We start from the raw sequence: 19,669 nt of genomic DNA on the forward strand, positions 1-19,669 counted from the left end.
GAGATACATCTTTACAAGTATATTCAGAACAAGTAACTGGAGACAAACTTAGAGGGCAGAGGGTTGGAGATCTGGTGTATAATCTTCAACACTCCTTGAATTTTCTGAATCCATGAATTATTTTTCAATTAAAAAAAATAAATGTAGGTGCCAGCCTGGTGGCACAGAGGTTAAGTTCACACGTTCTGCTTCAGTGGCCCGGGGTCGCCAGTTTGGATCCCGGGTGTGGACCTACGCACCACTTGTCAAGCCATGCTGTGGCCGACGTCACACATATAAAATAGAGAAGACAGGCAAGGGTTCGCTCAGGGCCAGTCTTTCTCAGCAAAAAGAGGAGGATTGGTAGCATATGTTGGCTCAGGGCTAATCTCCCTCAAAAAAAGGAAAAAAAAAAAGAGAAGAAAAAAATAAACGTAAAATGTTCAGAAAAAATTGGAAGGATATAAAATGATAAGTGATTTTTTATGTCTTTCTATGTTTATGTTTCTGTATGAGGAAGAAATTTTTGATGTTTAAATAGGGAGAAAAAAAAAGCTTAAAGAAAACTAAAAATTACCTCCTAACTTTCCTCTGATGACATCCAAGGCTTCCTGGTACTTTCCCAAACGTTCCAGGATCATATAATAAAGTTCAACCTTACAGAAAAAACAAACAAGAAGTACAACCAATGAAACTTTTCAGTAATAAAAAAGAGTCATTTGTGTGTTTTTAAGAAGTTATCTAACAGAAAAACACACTATATTCAAGTGAGATGAAATTAACAGTAAGAATCAGACAACAGTATCTCCCCTATCTATCCACATCTCAGCCTAGAGTACTCACTGAAAACAGCTCCTTGTTGATTACACCTAAGCTGGGAGCTCCCAAAGCTTTACATTTATGCAAAAGGCAATAGAGAGGACCCAGCCGTCTAACTGGAATAAAGCAACAGTTCATAATATTGTAACATAATATTGTAGTAAAGTCAAAATCATGCAAATACAAAAGCAAGACTTAAAATACTCACTTCAGCCTCTGCTTCTATCTTGTCTTCTTTCACCATTTTTTCTACCATTCTCTCAGCGAGGGGCAGAAACATCGTTTTTGAGAGGTTTTCATCCTGTGCCGATATAGACTAGAGGAGAAAAAAAATAAATGTTTCATTATAATTTCTCCCCTACTTACACTATTTATATTATCGTCATACAGCTCATTACCATAACTTGAGCACATACTTCAGTCCATGATGTCAAATATCAGACCTAATCTGAACTTGCGAAGAAGATACATTAGAGTGGTTTGTTTTATAAGAGATTATTTTGTTAAAGATTCATTATCCTATGCATTCTTGAAATACTGAATTTTCACAATATGACCTAACTTTTAAAAAGGTTATTCATACGTTTTTCTAGAAGTATGTTAAGAGGGGGTTATGCCTATACAGTTTATTTATGCCTATTAAGGTTTATTATTTATATAAAGGGTATCACCAAAGAGAAAAGCCTTTCAGCAGCCTTTCTGAAATGTTCACATATTAGAAGGGAAATGCCAATTCCTTCTATTTATACAGTTTACTATTAGCCACAATTATCTTTGATTGATAATTAAAATCAGTGCATGGTATTAATAATTTTAACATTGCCAGAGATTCTGCTCAGAGCTCATTTACCCCTGTAAACAACCTTTCAAGGTAGCTACTATGCTTACTTTATAGATGAATTAAGATTCCGCAACAGCTCTCCAAGACATGTAGTGAAGCGAATATTTGAACACAGATCTGCCTGAACCCAGAACTTCTCTGTTCTTAACTGCTACATTTTAACTCCTACCTCCCCATCCTCTCCTACATAGTATCTTTTGGTCCTTACGGTAGTTCTGGGAGATGAGCATCTCCATTCTGCAAAAGAGCAAACTGAGGCTCAAAAAGCAGAAATGATAAAACAAGGCCACTCAGTTCAATGACTTGTTTACTAACCAACAATATTGTCTTAAACCTCAAGTCAAAATATCAAACATTTCAGGGCTCATACTTGATCAAATAATCCAGTAAGAGAGCTAAGATTCAGGGGAAATACAGTCTGTGCTACACACAAATAAACCAATATACCAACTCATTAAAAATACCAAAACTCCCCAACTCAAAAAGTCAACTGACAATTTGTAAAGTCCCTGTTTGACACATGCTGCAACACATTACCCAAGATGTTCAGAAGACATATTAAGCACAATAACTAAATACAAAATAAAAATAAATCTCAATCCCGTTCTGAATGCCATACTCACTTGCATAATTAAGCTCATCACAGACCAAAAGTAGTAAGGGTTTTTGGGGACAATCTTATATAGAGCCATGCCAGCCTGAAAGACAGAGAGCCATAAATACTTAATTTAGAAAACATCACACAGAGTGCAATTAATGATCTAGATATGCGGCAAGAAGTTCCTAGGAGAATAGCAGCACGTTTACATATCCCAGTTACTGCAAGTGCCTAGTGACTTGATGGCTATTCTCTATTGGCTAGCAATAGAGGTAATCACAAAGGTGAATTTTTACATCAGGAATGATATTTCACCTTTTAACTATATTTTCTAAAACTAAAAGCCCAGTATTTCTAGAAAATACTGCAATCCAATATAGTTCCTGTAGACCACCAAGTAAATACAAAATTTGGATTATGAATGTATATGAGTAAACAAACTTGACTGAAGACATCGCACTAACCACTTATAGTAAAACACATAAACAAAGAAATCCAGACAGCATATTTAAGCTTCAAAATTAAAAAAGGTTACTCTGACACAATTCAAAACGCAATTCTTAGCTTAGGAAAATAATCAGGTTCTTTCAAGATACCATTAATCAGAACCAAACCCTTTCACTTTGAAATGTATAATATACAAGTACTCAAAAAGCAGGGACATGGCAGGAAGGAGCAAAGTAGATCTATTCATGCATAACCGAGAATCTGTCCATAATTAGCCAACTGGTGGTAGTCAATGCTAAGAACTCCATCAGCTAATTAGCACAGTTACTATTTTATGTTTTTAACCTTTTGCCTATCTTCAATCCACTCGAAAAATTACATGGAGCCCCTTTCAAGTAAATGTCTATTCCTGCCAAGGATACAAAGATTGAATCTCAGTCCCAAAGCACTTAAAAGCTAGGGAAAGAGATAAGACAACTATTCAAAAGACTAAAATATACTTGACAATAAAAATAAACATCCTATACAAAAAACATCATGCTAGGGTGTTTCCAAGGAAGACTAGGTTAAGTTTGTTCATCCCTCTCTTTCTTTCCTTTAAGGGAAAGTAGAGAAGGGAACTTTACCAACAAATCCTTCTTCAAAGTACCAATCTTTCAGATGAACCTTGAAGGTCAAACAGAAAGTCTATGAGCAAAGATAGGGGGCAAGGATACAAATAAACATTCGGGGTAAATGAGTAAGCAAGTGAATTCTCGGGAAGGATGAATTCAAGGTAGGGGCAAAACAAAAACATTAGAGAAAGAAAAGTTGAGGGACACATGTCAACAAGTAGGACATTTGGCTAAAATAGGATTAAGAAGAGCAGTAGGGAAAAGGGCTGAAAAGGCAGACTGAGGTACCTTCGTTATGAGGTACTCACAAAGCAGTTTATATGGAGTAAGGGAGTCATACATATAAATCTGTACTCTTCCAGGAAGAGTATTTTAGCAGTACTGTGAGGAAAGAAAACAAGAAGAAAGAAGAGGTGAGGCGATAAGGAACTAAACCAGGCTGAGGTAAGTTAAATAGAAAAGAGACCTCAAAGACACTGTGGAAGCAGAATCAAGATGACCTGGAGACAAAAGGAACATACAGGGCAAGAAGGAGAATGAGAATCTAAGATGGCTTGAGGTCCCTGCTTCTAACATCAATCTCTGGAGGAAAAGAAGGAAAAGTGTTAGGAAATCAATTTTACCTCATAATTTGGGAAGAGAAAACATTTTTATGATGACATGCAGAAACAAAAAGGAATAGAATACAAAATTAATTATGAATTTTGAATATAAAAGGTAAGAGAAAAATTTCATGACCACACCCTATTATCTTGCAGACACTAACATTCTGCTGATACAGGAAACTAAAGGAGTTTGAAAAGCAAGGCTATAAATTGGTGACTCAGAGAATGGGAATGTCATTTACAGAAAAAGGAAAGTCCAATCACCATCTGAATGACTACTACCTCTTCCTTCAAGGTGGTTTTACAGATTACCTGCCAGAGATGTCACAGGGAGCAGAAGTCCTTAAGTCTTCCGATCCCTACTTCCCTTCCTCCACCAGTTTAGGCAAACACTCATTTATTTAACAGATATTTATTGTGCAGATGCTGGGAACTGAGGATTCAGCAGTGAACAAAACAAAAGCCCTCACCCTCATGAAACAGGACATTTAATTTGTAAAATACCTATTACCCCAGACTGACATACCACTTTCAAAATGAACCTATAACCTAAGAAACTGTAACTACCTGAAGGCACAACAAAGGCAGAACAAAAATTAAACCTTCCACTCTAAAACATTTAACACTAGAGTACTCCATTCTTCCAAGACATCAGAATGGAATACCGCAAAAGCAGGCTATAGATAAAACATATTAAGGAACTGTAACTAACCATTAAGGCACATCAAAGCAATGTCTCCAAAAAACAAGATGCACAATTGGATATATCTCTGGCAACATGTAAAGTTAAACTATACAAGAATAAAATCTGTTCAAGTGGAAGATTTTTTCCTTTTTTCAAAATTTACCTTGATATTGCTATTGTATGAACCTGTCCTTTTTGTTATGTGTGTATATTATATATATTTTGAGAATATATTTTGTGAGATCATAAAGTTAACACATACTTTAAAAAGAAATTAAGAAGAAAAGTATCGGGCCGGCCCCGTGGCACGGCGGTTAAGCGCACACGTTCCACTTGGGCGGCCTGGGGTTAGCCAGTTCAGATCCCAGGTGTGAACACGGCACAGCTTGGCAAGCCATGCCGTGGTAGGCGTCCCACATATAGAGTAAAGGAGGATGGGCACGGATGTTAGCTCAGGGCCAGTCTTCCTCAGCAAAAAGCAGAGGATTGGCAGCAGATGTTAGCTCAAGGCTAATCTTCCTCAAGAAAAAAAAAAAAAAGATGAAAAGTATCCATAGCCCTACATCAGTAACATTTTGGTACATATCCTTAGAGATACATCCTTTATTAAGGAGGGATAGATGTGAGGAGAGTGGGAGGAGAAGGCCATTTTACAACACGCTCTTCTCAACTAACATATACTGGGAATATCTTTCTATGTCAACGGATTGAGAGAGACAGTACTATTTGGGGGGGATGGAGTGTTGCACTTTATTCTACCACATAGATGAACCATAGTTTCTTTAACATATCCATATTAATGGCCATTTAATATACTCTGTGTCAAACATATTCCTAGGAGTAAAAATGATATGAAGGATTTACATGTATATATGCTAGTGTTGCCAATTTTAAAAAATACACCCATTTTACATTAAAAGAAAAATTATAACCTCTGAATTTTCCTGAGAATATACTCCATCAGTAAATAAAATAATGATAAAATTTCTTCAAAGAATTATATTTGGGCCAAAAAAATTCTTCCAATTAAAAAGCTTGAATAAGCAAATACAAAGATTGATTTTAAGGAGAAAGGATTTACATTAATATAGTATCTTCCACTCTCCTTATTTACCTGTTGTTATAGTCTGATATTTTAAGTAAAGAATAAGACGTAAGAAAGCTCTCCCTTCAGAAGACGTTATATACCCACAAAGCATTTCTAAAAAAATACTAGCCTGACATCACCAACCCTTATGGGCTTACCAGTGCAGATTTCATTTCTCTAGGATGTCAGCTTTACCCACCTGCTAGTCCAAACGTGTCCAAGAGGCTCCTTCTACACACATACAAGCAACACCTGAAACATGCTAACTGGCAAACGAGCCGCCTCTGGCAAAAAAGACAAGTATCCCAAGTAACAGGGATTTCTCCCTTGCTGGATTTAAAAATCTCAGCAGGCTATAAACAGTTAAATCTACAAATTAGATGTAAACTTTAAAATTAACCCTTCTATATAGTCTGCTTATTCTTTGCCCTGGGATTTTTGTCCATTTTCTGAAAATATAAACAGCAATCTGATGTAGTAGGACAATTTGAAGCCGACTTACCAGAACCAAACAAAACATACCATCAGCCACAAAAGAACAATCAAATTTCCCAAAATAAAACATTTAAAGAACTTGAATAATAGTTCATTTTTAAAACACACAAGAACAATAACTGGGTGATCTCCACAGACAAATATATAGATTGAGTTCTACACACATATGCAGACACACACACGCATGCCAATACACCACTACAGTTAAATCACATTAAAAAGACTTTTAGGGCCAGCCCTGGTGGCCTATTGGTTGAGTTTAGCACGTTCCACTTCAGGGGCCCAGGTTCAGTTCCCAGGCGTGGACCTACACCACTCTCTTAGTGGCCATGCTTTGCTGCCGGTCCACATACTAAAAACTTAGAGGAAGACTGGCAAGAATGTTGGCTCAGGGTGAATCTTCCTCAGCAAGAAAGAAAAAAAAAAAAGACTTTTACCTCTAATAGCAAATGCCACCATCGAGGAGCTTTGGGGATCAAGTTACCTGTTGCATTTTCTTGTATTCGCCCACTCTGGCATAGGCCATGAAGAGGTGAGAGTGATACTCCTCACTATTGGGAACTTTCTTCACAGCTGCCTCGTAAAGTTTTGTAACTAACTCCGCTAAGAGAAAGAGAAATAGGATTTTCTTTAATTACTGAAGTATAACTTAAACCTTAACAGCATTTAATTTTTTTCCCATTTGAAGGAACAGATGCCTCCTTTCATTAAGGAAGAAGAAATTATTTGCTTTGCCTCATCTGATCATGACTCTTCTCACGGTTAGGTGTTACTCGATGAAGCACGGAATAGCTCAAGCCTCCCCACCACATTTACAACACACAAGATCCTCCAGGATCTAGCCTCTCTGTCTCCTTCCTAACTCTTTCCCCCAGCACGTTACGCTCTAGCCAGATCAAACTACTTGTACTTCCACTGGATTTCCTGTGCTGTATCATACCTCCAGGCCTTTACATTGCTGCCTCTGCCTGGACTGTCTCTGTTCTACCCAGGGATCATCATCCAACACCCTGTTCAAACGTAATCCTTCCCTGAACACCATCTCTGCTCCTCCACCCCAGTTTGAGCACTGCTTGCCTCTGCCAGTTTTAGATCTTTTAAATAATTCTCTCATTGCATTTATTAATACATACTGCAATGTACTATCTTTTGCTCTATTTCCCTATGAGTAACATGAGGGCAGAAAGAGCAACCTTCATCTTTGACTCTGATACAATATTTATCATAGAAAAACATTCAACCAATACTTGTGGGATAGATAAATGACTTTTTTAAAACACTGGGAGAGAATCCATAAATCAACATAATCTCTAAATAATCAGAAATAATACCTCAACTCAAGTTTTACCTTTTATAAGAATGAAAATCAAAATTAAACTATAAAATAACATTTTTCTGCCCATTAGGTTGGCAAAAATTTTACTTTTTCCAGTCTTACTGAAGAATAATCGACAAAAATTGTATATTTTAAGGTATACAATGTGATGGTTTGATGGCAAAAATTTTAAAGCCTAAGAATATTAATGACAAGGATGGAGAGCTATCAGAACTCTTAAACACTGTTAGTGGGAGAGGAAATTTAGAAAACAAGTTGACATTATCTTTCTTTATCTTTAAGCTGAACACACACATGCCCTAGGATCCAGTATCTCTACTCAACGAAATTTTTTTTTTTGAGGTGAGTGTTTTATCAAATGCAAAGGACACAGCAAAAGTAACAAGGCACAAGAAGAAACAGGGAAATACGGCCCAATAAAATAAACTAAATCTTCAGAAATTGACCTTAAAGAAATGAAGATCTATGAATAACCTGACAAAGAATTCAAAATAAGCATCTTATAACGAAATATTTTTTGGCAATAAAAATGAATTAACTACAACCACTTGGATAGCAGATGAAAAATGAAATCACAGAACACATACACTTTGATCCTATTTATATTAATTCAAAATCAAGCAAAACTAACAATGTATTACAAAAACAAATGCGATAAAGACTTAAGTAAAAGCAAGAGAATAAAAAATATTCAGGATAGCAAGTACCTCTTAGGAGTAAAAGGGGAAATGACATTGATGAGGAAGACACAGGAAGCTTTTTTAGTATTGATAATGCTCTATTTCTTAAGTTGGGTGGTAGGTTCCTGAATGTTTACTATTCCACATCAAATTTTCTAGTGTGTTTCATAATATATGTTATTCTATATATTCTATATTACATTCTATATATTATGATATATTCTATATATTATTCTATAATATATATTATGAAAGATATGTATTATTTCATATTAAAATATTTTAAAAATCAACATTGAAAAACATTATTTACAGATGAAATGGTAGACTACCTAGGATATGCTTAGAAATAATCTGGCAGGACAGATATAGACAAAATTGGCCATGTGTCAAGAATTGATGAATGTGGGTAATGGGTACAATGGGATTTATCGTGTTATTCTCTGTTTTTGTCTTTGTTTGAAATTTTCCATATTAAAAGTGAAAAAAAGGGTAACTCTTCCATTTAGCAAATCAAATGTCACAAATGAAACTCAAAGCCTTATTCCAATTCAAGGACCCTAATACATGTAAAATATCTTTCTGCCTACAGTCCTGACAAAGCACGCTTAATGCATTATTTTACCTGTTGCCACCTACCCAGATCATGACTGATAAGTAAATCACACAAATAGAAAACTCAGTCAGAAATATCCAAAAACTTAAGCTGAGGTTTAAAAACAATGAAAACAAAGAAACGCACGTCGATGCATCTCCCGGTAAAGAATAGTCAGTGCCTGCAGTGAGTTGTCATCTGTGGGTTCCAGGGCTGCCACCTCCTGCGCCAAGGTGAAGGCTTCCTCTTGCTTTCCAGTTCTCTGTAAACCAATTGCCTTTAAAACCTGATAGGAAGGAAAGATAAGTCAGTTATAAAAGGACAGAAAAGGAAACATGGGCCAAAGAAAGCCAATTCGAAAGGACAAGATAAGTTGCAATGTATGCCTAGGTTGCTATCAACTAAACTATTTTACTGAAAATATCAGCAAATCAAGATTCTTTCCTACTTCAGTCATATTAAGAATGCACAACATGGGGCCAGCCCTGTGGCCGAGTGGTTAAGTTCGCACGCTCCACTTTGTCGGCCCAGGGTTCTGCCAGTTCGGATCCTGGGCGCAGACATGGCACTGCTCATCAGGCCATGCTGAGGTGGCGTCCCACATGCCACAACTAGAAGGACCCACAACTAAAAATATACAACTATGTACTGGGAGACTTTGGGGAGAAAAAGGAAAAATAAAATCTTTAAAAAAAAAAAAGGAATGCACAACAAAGGGGCCGGCCCCATGGTTCATGTGCTCTGCTTTGGCAGCCCAGGATTCAGATCCTGGGCATGGACGTACACACTGCTCATCAAGCCATACCATGCTGTGGTGGCATCCCACATAGAAGAGCTAGAATGACCTACAACTAGGATATACAACTATGTACTGGGGCTTTAGGGAGGAAAAACAAAAAAAAGAGGAAGACTGGCAACAGATGTTAGCTCAGGGCCAATCTTCCTCATGGAGGGGGAAAAAAAAAGAACACACAACATTGCTTAAAAGGACGCTGTGAAAATAAAATAATTAAATAAGTTATGTCCAAAGAAATAAGTAGCTAGCTTTTAATTAAATACTATTTATGGCATTTAAGTGAGCAGGAAAATAAATGGCCTAAAAAATACTCTGAAAAACCACAGGTAGTCACTAAAAAGACTAATTAAACATCTTTTCCCTTTAAAGTAAAGGTTACAGTATATAACTGACCAACTATAAGCAACTCAAGGGCAAATGAATTTACCTTAGCACAATGAAGATCCTTATGTTTCTTCAACAATTTATCTGCTTGCTGAATTGCCATTTTATTATTACCATTATCAAGATAATCTAGGAAAACAGAAATTACGATAGTTAGTATTTTCCTTCAACAACAAATACAAAAAATGCACAGGCTGGTATTAGCTGTCTCAGAAAGTATCTTAACTCAGTACTAAAAACATCATGGAGCTGATTTTAACTCCAAATGATTAGGATGGCCCAGAATATAATCTTACATTCCTATAGTCATCTCTCATTCAAAAGCAATATAATCTGGTTATATCAGCTTTTAATGAAGAGTCAACACTAAACATATTTCGACAGATGACAGTATTTTTACTTATGGGAAATAAATGGGTTTAGTCATCCAAAAGTTTAAAAATTTTTGTTAAAAAAGAACCCTTCCTAATATTCAAGCTTCAAATCTACCAGATGGACCATATTCCTTCAATAAAATATGTTTAATGAGTACTTACTTTGCCAAAGAGTTAAGTATAATTTGCCAAAGAAGGAAATAAGGTTTTACCCATAATAAGGGAGCAGAGGGGGAGAATGAAGTCCCATATCAGGAGTGGGCAAGAATGTAGGGAAACCAGCCCTTTCAAACATTCTGTCTAAAACAGAAACCAGCACTGACTTGGAAGAACAACTGACTTCTAGGTTCCCTAAGCTATTTATCCATTCCAAACCTTAAGGAATATGGAAACCTGCTATAAAATTGTGTTAAGGAAAAAAAGCAATCAATTATTATTCAAAAGTCTAACAAAAACAAAGATTCATTTACAGATGAGAAGATCTAAAAGAAAATGAGACATGTTTTAAATGGAAAATGGTGGTAACTGTCAATTCTAAATATAGAAAGATTACAAAACACAAGCAGTCCACAACCTACTACTACTACCAGGTCCCTCTTTGCTCAGCAAGGTCCCAAATCAGCACAGGGACAGAAGAGGTATAGACGACTCAAAATAATCTACAGACCAAGTGCTAGTGAGGTCATGGAGCAACAGCAACCATCATTCATTGCGGTGGAAATGCAAAATAGTACAGCAACCATGGAAGACAGTTTGGCAGCTTCTAAAAAACTAAACATACTCTTACAACCCAGCCCGAGCTCCTTGGTATCTACCCAAATGATCTAAAAACTTACCTCCACATAAAAACCTGCACACAAATATTTATAGCAGCTTTATTCATAATTGCCAAAACTTGGAAGAAATCAAGATGTACTTCGGTAGGTTAAAGGATAAATAAACCATGGTACATCCAGACAAGGGACTATTATTTAGTATTAAAAAGAAATAAGCTAACAAGCCACAAAAAAACATGGAGGAACCTTAAATGCATATTGCTAAGTGAAAGAAGCCAATCTGATAAGACCACATGCTGTATGATGCCAACTATATGACATTCTGGAAAAGGCGAAAATTATACAGACAGTAGAATAATCAGTGGTTGCCAGGGGCTGGGGGGAGAGATAAATAGGTGGAGCACAGCTTATTTTTAAGGCAGTGAAACTATTCTGTATGATGCTCTGATGATGGATACATGTCACCATACACGTGTCAAAACCCACAGAATGTACAACACAAAGAATGAAAGCTAATGTAAACTAGTAAACTATGGACTATAGTTAATACTAACATATCATATTGGTTCAGCAATTGGAACAAATGTACTACACTAATGCAAGATGTTAATAGTAGGGGAAACTGGGGGGGGGAGGGGGGAGGTGGGATATACAGGAACTCTGTACTTTCCACTCATTTTTCTATAAGCCTAAAACTGCTCTAAAAAATAAAGTCTATTAATAAAATATACATATATATATATATCTCCAATAAAAGCAAAGATTTAATTCTAGAGAAGGAAAATGAGAAGTGTTATTGAATGGGAAAAGGGTGGTGCTGTCAATTCTAAATATAGAAAGATGACTGAACACAGGCTGGTTTACAATCTACTACCACTACTGGTCCATCTTTGCTCATCAAGGTCCCAAATCAGCATAGGAACAAACAAGGCACAGATGACCCAAAATAATCTATGGCCCTGGTAGCCCAGAGTGTTCCAAACAACAGAAATAAACTATCATTTTAACTAATGGTTTTGATTTTTCTCCAATGGATACTTTATTAAAACTTTTAACAAAGAGCCACATGAACAGAGTTTCATCTCTTCACTGTCTTCAATCCACTTAATTTTGATGATACCAATAATGCTAGGTAAAACGATTAAGAAGGCTTACTCTGGAGGGAATCACAATCTAGGTGGGAAGGTGAAAAAAGAGCCTATTCTGGAGGGAATCACAATCTAGAAAGGAAGATCAAATACTTAACACTCAGGTAGAAAGACTGGAGAATCACAGAACTTTAAAAGCATACAATCTTCGCCTGAATATCCAAATATCTAATACCAGTTTTCTTAAATTCTTAGCTCAGCTGACAGGCCATCATTTGTCCTTACAGATATATTATCTCTGTAATATCTGATAGAGATATTTCAGCTCAATAAATGACACCTTCTCTTCCTAATAACTTGATGCTGATCTCATTTGAGTCAGTTCTAAATTACTTCTGACTCAGTCTTGCAAGATTTCAGGTTCAGAGAACATATCTTGAAGTTTTCTAAAAGAGTAGACATCTTTGATGAGACTTCAGCTCTGAGGACCCGCCCATAAATGGATCAGACCAGAGCTCAGGACTATAAAGATATTTAACTTTTCCCTCTGTAGTTAACAAGGCTCCGATATACTGTGCCTACCCGCCTATGCCCTCTTTGGGAATGGTTTCCACTGCCTCTGATGAAGGGGCAGGACTAGATGACCATGTCTAGACCGTGTAACTGCAGCTCAGTGGGGTGGATATTTGACCCAAGCTGGGTAAATCAGGTTTCTTCCTGGTAACCTGTAACTGCAACACTGAAAGCCATAGTCAGAAAGCTATGAAGAACCTCATCTGGAAAGTAATAAGTATTTCGAGTCTTGAGGTTACCAGTGGCAGTTGCAGAATTTCCATTTTAAAGGAGCCTTAGGGGGTACAAGTTGGTTATGGGGAGTGAAGAAAAGCATTCTCTCTTGACTCTTCATTCATATAACCTTTATAAAAGAATGAAAAGTGTCAATCATGGAAAAATTGGGGGAGGGTCAGTGCTGATTAAGCTTCTGTGGGGAGAAGCTAACGACCTCTCTCCTCTAGTTACAGCTTGATGTGGCCACGAAACCAACATGTTAGGCCCTGGGTAAACAGGTGAGTGAGCAGAAAAAACCAGTCTGAAGAACCAAGCAGAGAAAAGAATAGACACCACAGATAAAAGCAGAGATGAGCATCTGAGAAAGAAGCTGCACATCCTGACAGCTTTCCAGTTTCCATGAGGCCCTGGAACACTGCAGTCCTGCCCTAGGCTCACAAGAGTTTAGAGCAACCCCCCTTTACTTGAGCTAGTACCAGTGGGTTTGTGTTCCTTGCACTCGAGCGTTTTAACTAAGACACACCACCACATTCAGTCTGCTGTCAGGCTCCCATTTCCTGGATGCCTAGGTGACTACTGATTAATCGGATGCTGAGTTTTTTGGGAAAAGTTTATTTTCATTTTACATTACTGACTCTGTAATATAAATTATGTAGTCCTTGGAGAAAACAGGCCAATAAAAACAATATCCTAAGTCTGTCCTTTTAGTAAGCCTTTTTAAAACTCACTCAAGGGTAATTGTGGTTGGACCATGAGAATTGGTGTTTTTCCCTTAATAACATCAATAAGCCAAAATCAGTCATCCACAAATGTGACAGAGGAAAGAATATGATAGCGCATCAGTTAAAGCTATGTTTTTCAAAGCATGGGTACCACTCCAACTGAAATATTTTTGGTGGTCCTTGCAGACAGCACTAGATAACAATCACAGTGAGAAAGTTGCCCTCTTTTCTAAAATTTCCTTTATATTAAGCAGACAGTCTCAGTTTCGTGTTAGCCTGTCACTTCTTTAATACTTGCTAATATCTTTTTTTAAAAGGGAAGGAATTTACAACTAGAATATGCAACCATGAACTGGGGGGCTATGGGAGGAAGACAAAACAAGGGAAGGAACAGGTCTCAGACTCAGAGTTTCACAAGTATTAGAATCTAGCTAAGCCTTTAATAATATTGTTCTGTTTTCATTGTACTTATTTTTATGGTTTTCTTTTCTGAGAACAAGTGACAGATTTTCCATTAATAGTAATGATACAGATTATTTTTAAATAAATTTAAGTTTAAAAGTCAACTTAAAGAAAAATATTAAATAATAGTACAGATAATAATATAACACAGCTAAAATCATCATATTGGGTAAAAAAATGATAGAAATTTGGGAAACATTGGGTTAAATCACTGGCAAGAGACTATCAAAATTTGTTGAATGAATGAGCAAGCCACCCTCCCAGGCAACAGTTCCAACAGAAGCTCCTCTTCTGTGCAGTAGACCCTGAAACATGCAGGCCTACTGTCTACTTCCCCTACAGAAGAGGCCCTGGGGTTAATCTGTCCAACCATACGTAGGGATACTGCCAGTAGGAAGAGATTGGTCTTGCAAATAAAAAAGAAAGCCTTTAAGTGTGTGTCCGTGCAGCTGCCATGAAAACCTCCAGAGCAGCTGAAATGACAACCTGCACTGTTTGCACTCCCCACGACAGCTTCAAGAGACTACTAAGATCGTGCTCCAACTTAGAAGATGACTGAATACAACACAGCTCCATCTTTAAATTACAACGCCCTCTGCTTAAAAATCCTAAATGTCTGAGAATAGAAGCCTCACTTTTACCAAGAATACAAATTGGAGGTGACACATTCTTTCAATCAACAAGGCTTTGTTAAATACCTACATGTGCCTGGGGGGGGGGGGGGGGTTGAATTTAAAAATGAATAATGCCTCCTAACTGATTGCCTCACATCCTACATTTCCCCCCCTGTAAACTATTTCCCCTACAGTATTCAGAGTTATCTTTTTAAAATGAAAGCCTGATCACCCTACTTCCCTGGTTAAATCTCACCAGTGCTTCCCACTGTCTTTAAAACAATTTCAAAATCCTTAAAATGGCTTACAAACCTCTGAGTCCATCTACCTTAGTAGCCTCTTGTCACTCATCTCTACATTCCAATCACAACCCTTTTCTCAGGACCTTTTTACACACACTCTTTCTCCATCACCCTCTCCCCATCTCATCACCTGACTAACCTCCGCTCTTCTTTCACGTCCAAAGTAAAATGTAACTTCCTCAGGGAATCTTTTCTTGACTTGTCCCCAACAGCCAAGATGCCGGTATTGTATGCTCTCATGGCAACCTGTACTTTTCCTTCAAAACCCTTAACACAAATATAACGATTATGTGTACTATCATCTAAAAAGTCTGTTGAGACCCCTCGAAAGCAGAAACCACGTCTGTGCTGTTTGGTACACACTCCTTCCCTGCATCTTCACTGTGCTTAGCACATTTTAGACCCTCAACAAATAAGCTGAATGAAGAAAGGAATACATAAATGAGCAAACTGTACAGGGAGGGGGAAAAAAGACAATCTTCCAGAAACTGAGGAGTCTATCAGATAAATGAGAGATACATACATACAGTGACCACAACGGGAAGTTCAAAGAACCAATTATTTGTGACAGCTTCCCGTTATTAAATTAGATTTTTCAAAATCTTTTTAACTAATTTTTTAAATAACAAAAATAATACACGTCGTGGTAAAAAAAAAAAACTCAAACAGTTCATAGAGGTATAACATTAAGTTTCTGAATCCTATACTCCCACTACCCTCTACTCTATGCATTCTTCCAGGAATTTTCTGTGTACTGACATCTTTCTTTTAAGTTTAAAATGTTTTTAGAATTTAAAAGTCTAAGTTAGAGCTTTTTCTTTTTAAGGACTATTGGCCCTGAACTAGCACCTGTATCCATCTTCCTCTACTTTATATGTGGGATTCCTGCCACAGCATGGCTTCATAAGTGGTGCATAGGTCCACGCCCAGGATCCAAACCATGGAACCCCAGGCCACTGAAGCAGAGTGTACGAATTTAACCATATGCCACCGGGCTGGCCTCTTAAGTCAGAGATTTTTAAATGTCCTTAATTTCAGAACAGAATAAAACAGGTTGTGCCAAGTGACCATCACTTCCACCTCCCTTCCCCCAACCACTAAAAACATTTTTAAATTAATAATAATGGTAAAAGAAAGCACTGAGGCTCACCAAGTCACATGAGAGCACAAAATCTGCTGAGAACCACACGACACAAGAGAATAATTTTAGAAAAGGAGAATAAACAACAAAGCGGGTGTTCCATTAAGGTCAAGGGTGGTTTTGAAAAACCAAAACTGCAATACCCAAGTTTACCAATTTGTGAGTAATGTGACACGTTCTGAAGATGTTCAACTAACCAAATTTCTGCACAGACAAGCTACTCCAAACCTAGACACCAAAAATAGAATTTCGACCCACCACAATTTCACAACTAATCACCCTTATAGCCCTGTCCACTTCTACCCTCAACAATATTCAGCAAGAGCTGAGCTCACAGGCAAGGTTTCCCACAGTTGTAAAATCGTAAAACCTGGGCAGTACAAATAATGCTGTACAAAGATAGTCATGCTGCTGAATCTCAATTCAGTGAAGGGCTGGGCTTTCCAGTGAGAACGCCTGTGTTCAAATCCCAGCTCTCCAATTTACTAGCCACAACTCTGAACAAGTTTATCTCTGGCCTTCAGTTTACCGCTAGGCTCACAATAAGCCTCCTACCAAACAGGACAGTTAGCACACAAATAAGCACTCAATTAATGCTGACAGTTGTTGAACTTTTGGCTGGTGGGCAAGTACCACCATGCATGAGCCTGTTCATTTGTCAGCTAATGAATGTCTGAATTCAAGGAACAATAGTGGTTTAGGAGTACTAACGTATTTAAACACAAAAGCAGGGGTTGTCCCAAAGTCTGGAGGTCAAAGTGCTGAAGTCAAGGACAGTCTGAACCCTTTCTTCTATTCCTGCCAGTTTATATTAATTGCCTTGGAACTCCTAAAGAAAGCCTCTTCTAATCTTTTTCTCATGTAACTATAACAAAAACTACGTAACTCTACCTTCAGTGTTGAGAACGTGACATGTCACTTCTGGTTAATATATCCTGATGTTCAGCAATGAGAAATGGACAAGGTTTTTCTTATTGGATAGTTCAAAACACTATGAATTCTAAATGACATATGGGACACCAAAGGCATTTTCTTTGGTCCTCAAGAATAATTTTAGAAATCCAATTATTCTTAAAAGTATTAAATCTTTTTAGTTAAAAAAGAAAAAAAAGTCTGTAGGCAGCTGCTGCACAGAGCTGTAATGAGCTACAAATTGTGAACCCTGGTTTCAGTTGCTATTCTCAATCACCCTTGTATAGTTCATCCTGCCCTCTGAAAATATACACTGGAGGGCATGAGAATATGCAGCCCTGGAGAAACGGAAAGTCCTATCTCCGTCACTCACCAACTGTGTGACCTTTGGCAAGTCAGTGTCTTCAGCTCAAAGTGAGGGGGTTTCTAGCACTGTGGTTAAGAGGGTGAGCCTGGAAGAGTCCGCGGGGGTTCAGATCCTAGGTCCAACAAATGTGAGCTGAGTGACCTTAGGCAGATTACACAACATCAATAAAGCCCCAATTTCCTCATCTGTGAAAAATAAAAGGGGGGGAGGAGGGAGATAGGTGGGACCGGAAAAAACTACCCACCTCATGAGACTGTGTGAGGATTAAATAAGATAACCCAAATAAAAGGACAGGGACAGTGACTGACATAATGAGCAGTCTATATACGTTAGCTATTATTATTATTGCCCACTTCACAGGGTTGTTGCTAGAATCAAACGAGATGCGAGAGTAAAGTATCATACAAACTGCAAAATAAAAGCATAACCAATTGTGCCAGAAACACAGTTAACCCCTCCCCCCCAAAGTTAAATGATCTCAGCCATGCGGAGAAGCCTCTAATTAGCAACATCCACACTATAGACACAAGCTCTAATTTTGCAAAATCCACTGACCTTGAAGCCTTGCTCGCCATTAACTGAGATAGACCAAGACCATACAACTCCCTAAGAGGAAAGGAAACGCAATAGGGACCACTGTCCAATTACAGAACCTCTCTGTTATTGAAAAGGTGTTTCTCCCTGACTCAAATTTGTTATTTTTCACAACCGGAGGAGCAGGATAACATCCAGGTCTTAAAGCCTGCGGGTTGAAGTAAACGTTATGGAGGAGGATCCACTCAGCACGCGGAAGGCAAGCTGCAGAGAAAACCAGAGAAGCCGCAAGAAGGAAAAGCCCTGCAGCAGCCTGTGTGCCCCTCGGACTGAGCTATCACAGTCTCTTCACCGCTATTTTGGGCCCAAGACCCCCCTCCCCCTCCCCGCCTCCCACGTGTGCCCAGAGCAGCTGTTTCTTCACCAAAGAGCTCTAGCTCCGGAGCCTCGAATCCAGGCCTGTTCCTGACCCGATCTGGGTGACCTTGCGTCAGCCCCTTCCCTTGGACCTCTGTTTCTCCATGTGCACCGAGCACAGCTAGTCTGACAACCCCCTAGGCCCCGTTCGCATAAGGAAAAAGTCTTTAGGGGGAATTTTCCTTCAAGTAGGGTGTCCCACTCTCATGCCAGAGCCAGCTTCCTTCCAACCGCGGGGAGATGTCGGGTCTCCCTTGGTACGGCTCTAACAACTCGGGCAGCGCAGGTCTCTGAGAGAGAAAGTGCCTCACCGGGCCTGCCTGTTGGGCCAGCTCCGCCGACCTGCCGCTGCCCCGACCGGCGCGCTGCCGCTTCTGGGCTCAGGAAGGCCTGGCCGGCGCCTACGCGAGGCCCGTGGCTGCGGCCTAGAGGCCCGCGCGGCCTGCCCCGTGCCCGCCAGCCCCGCTCCGGGCCCCTCAGCGCCTCTCCTGGGCCTTCGCCCCGGCCTCGGCAGCCCTCGGCGGGTCCGGCCGGCAACCAGGCTGGCCTCAGGCACTCACCGTAAATGGGCCGGAGGCGCCTGTCGTTAGGGTCCTGCACATGGCCCCGCGTCGCCATGATGACAAGCGCAGAACCGCAGTGCGCACGCGCGGGGCAGGCCCCCGGGAAGGGGCTGTTAAAGGGCCAGCGCTGATCTCGCTCGTCTATCGCGATAATCGCAGGGTTGCGACTGAATGTGCCTGCGCGGAAAAGGACACCAACTCTCCCCACCACCCCCGCCCCCCAATTGCCATTTCAATAGAAAATTTTCCTGTCCTTTGCTGGTGGAATCGACCTAGCTGGTAGAGGCCGCTGTTGCTGTTGTAAATCCCTTCCGAGTCACCTACTAGGGAATGAGGAAAAGGAGGGGAGAAACTCTGGGTCCAAGTTAGAGGTCGGCTGCTCTTGCTTATCCTCTTTATTCTCTGTGCTGAAGGACCAGTTAGACTTGTCCTAGTTTAATTGTTGAGGAACCGGAAACTCCTCTGGGAGAATGACCCAGGGGACAGGGGAAAGGGGGCTGGCTGATCAACAGTAAAAATATGCCGGAGAAGTTAGAGATCCCTTCACCCCTCTCCCAGGGCTCAGCCAACTAAGAAGCATCCTAGATTAATAGTAATGCAATCAACTTATTTGTCAATTATATACCTCAGTAAAGCTGGAGGAAAAA

General features: G+C 39.2%; 1 protein-coding gene across 3 annotated transcripts in view; it reads right to left on the minus strand.

The window, feature by feature from the left end:
• Positions 1 to 19,431, minus strand: part of NAA25 (N-alpha-acetyltransferase 25, NatB auxiliary subunit) — a 65,749-nt gene extending 46,318 nt beyond the window's left edge. The window contains exons 1-7 of one of the 3 annotated variants that reach the window (XM_014858651.3): positions 19,020 to 19,431; positions 10,005 to 10,090; positions 8,929 to 9,067; positions 6,655 to 6,773; positions 2,263 to 2,337; positions 1,007 to 1,114; positions 557 to 635 (exon numbers count right to left, since the gene is read on the minus strand). In XM_014858651.3, coding sequence (XP_014714137.1) covers positions 557 to 635; positions 1,007 to 1,114; positions 2,263 to 2,337; positions 6,655 to 6,773; positions 8,929 to 9,067; positions 10,005 to 10,090; positions 19,020 to 19,077 — 664 coding nt within the window. In that variant the 5' untranslated portion in view covers positions 19,078 to 19,431. Of the gene's footprint in view, positions 1 to 556; positions 636 to 1,006; positions 1,115 to 2,262; positions 2,338 to 6,654; positions 6,774 to 8,928; positions 9,068 to 10,004; positions 10,091 to 18,063; positions 18,116 to 19,019 lie in introns of those variants that run through there. The other 2 variants (XM_070516067.1, XM_014858652.3) reach the window with 2 other exon arrangements.
• Positions 19,432 to 19,669: the final 238 nt, after the last annotated feature.

Source organism: Equus asinus, chromosome 8 (genome assembly GCF_041296235.1).
Source record: "Equus asinus isolate D_3611 breed Donkey chromosome 8, EquAss-T2T_v2, whole genome shotgun sequence".
In the NCBI taxonomy this organism is placed as follows: domain Eukaryota; kingdom Metazoa; phylum Chordata; class Mammalia; order Perissodactyla; family Equidae; genus Equus; species Equus asinus.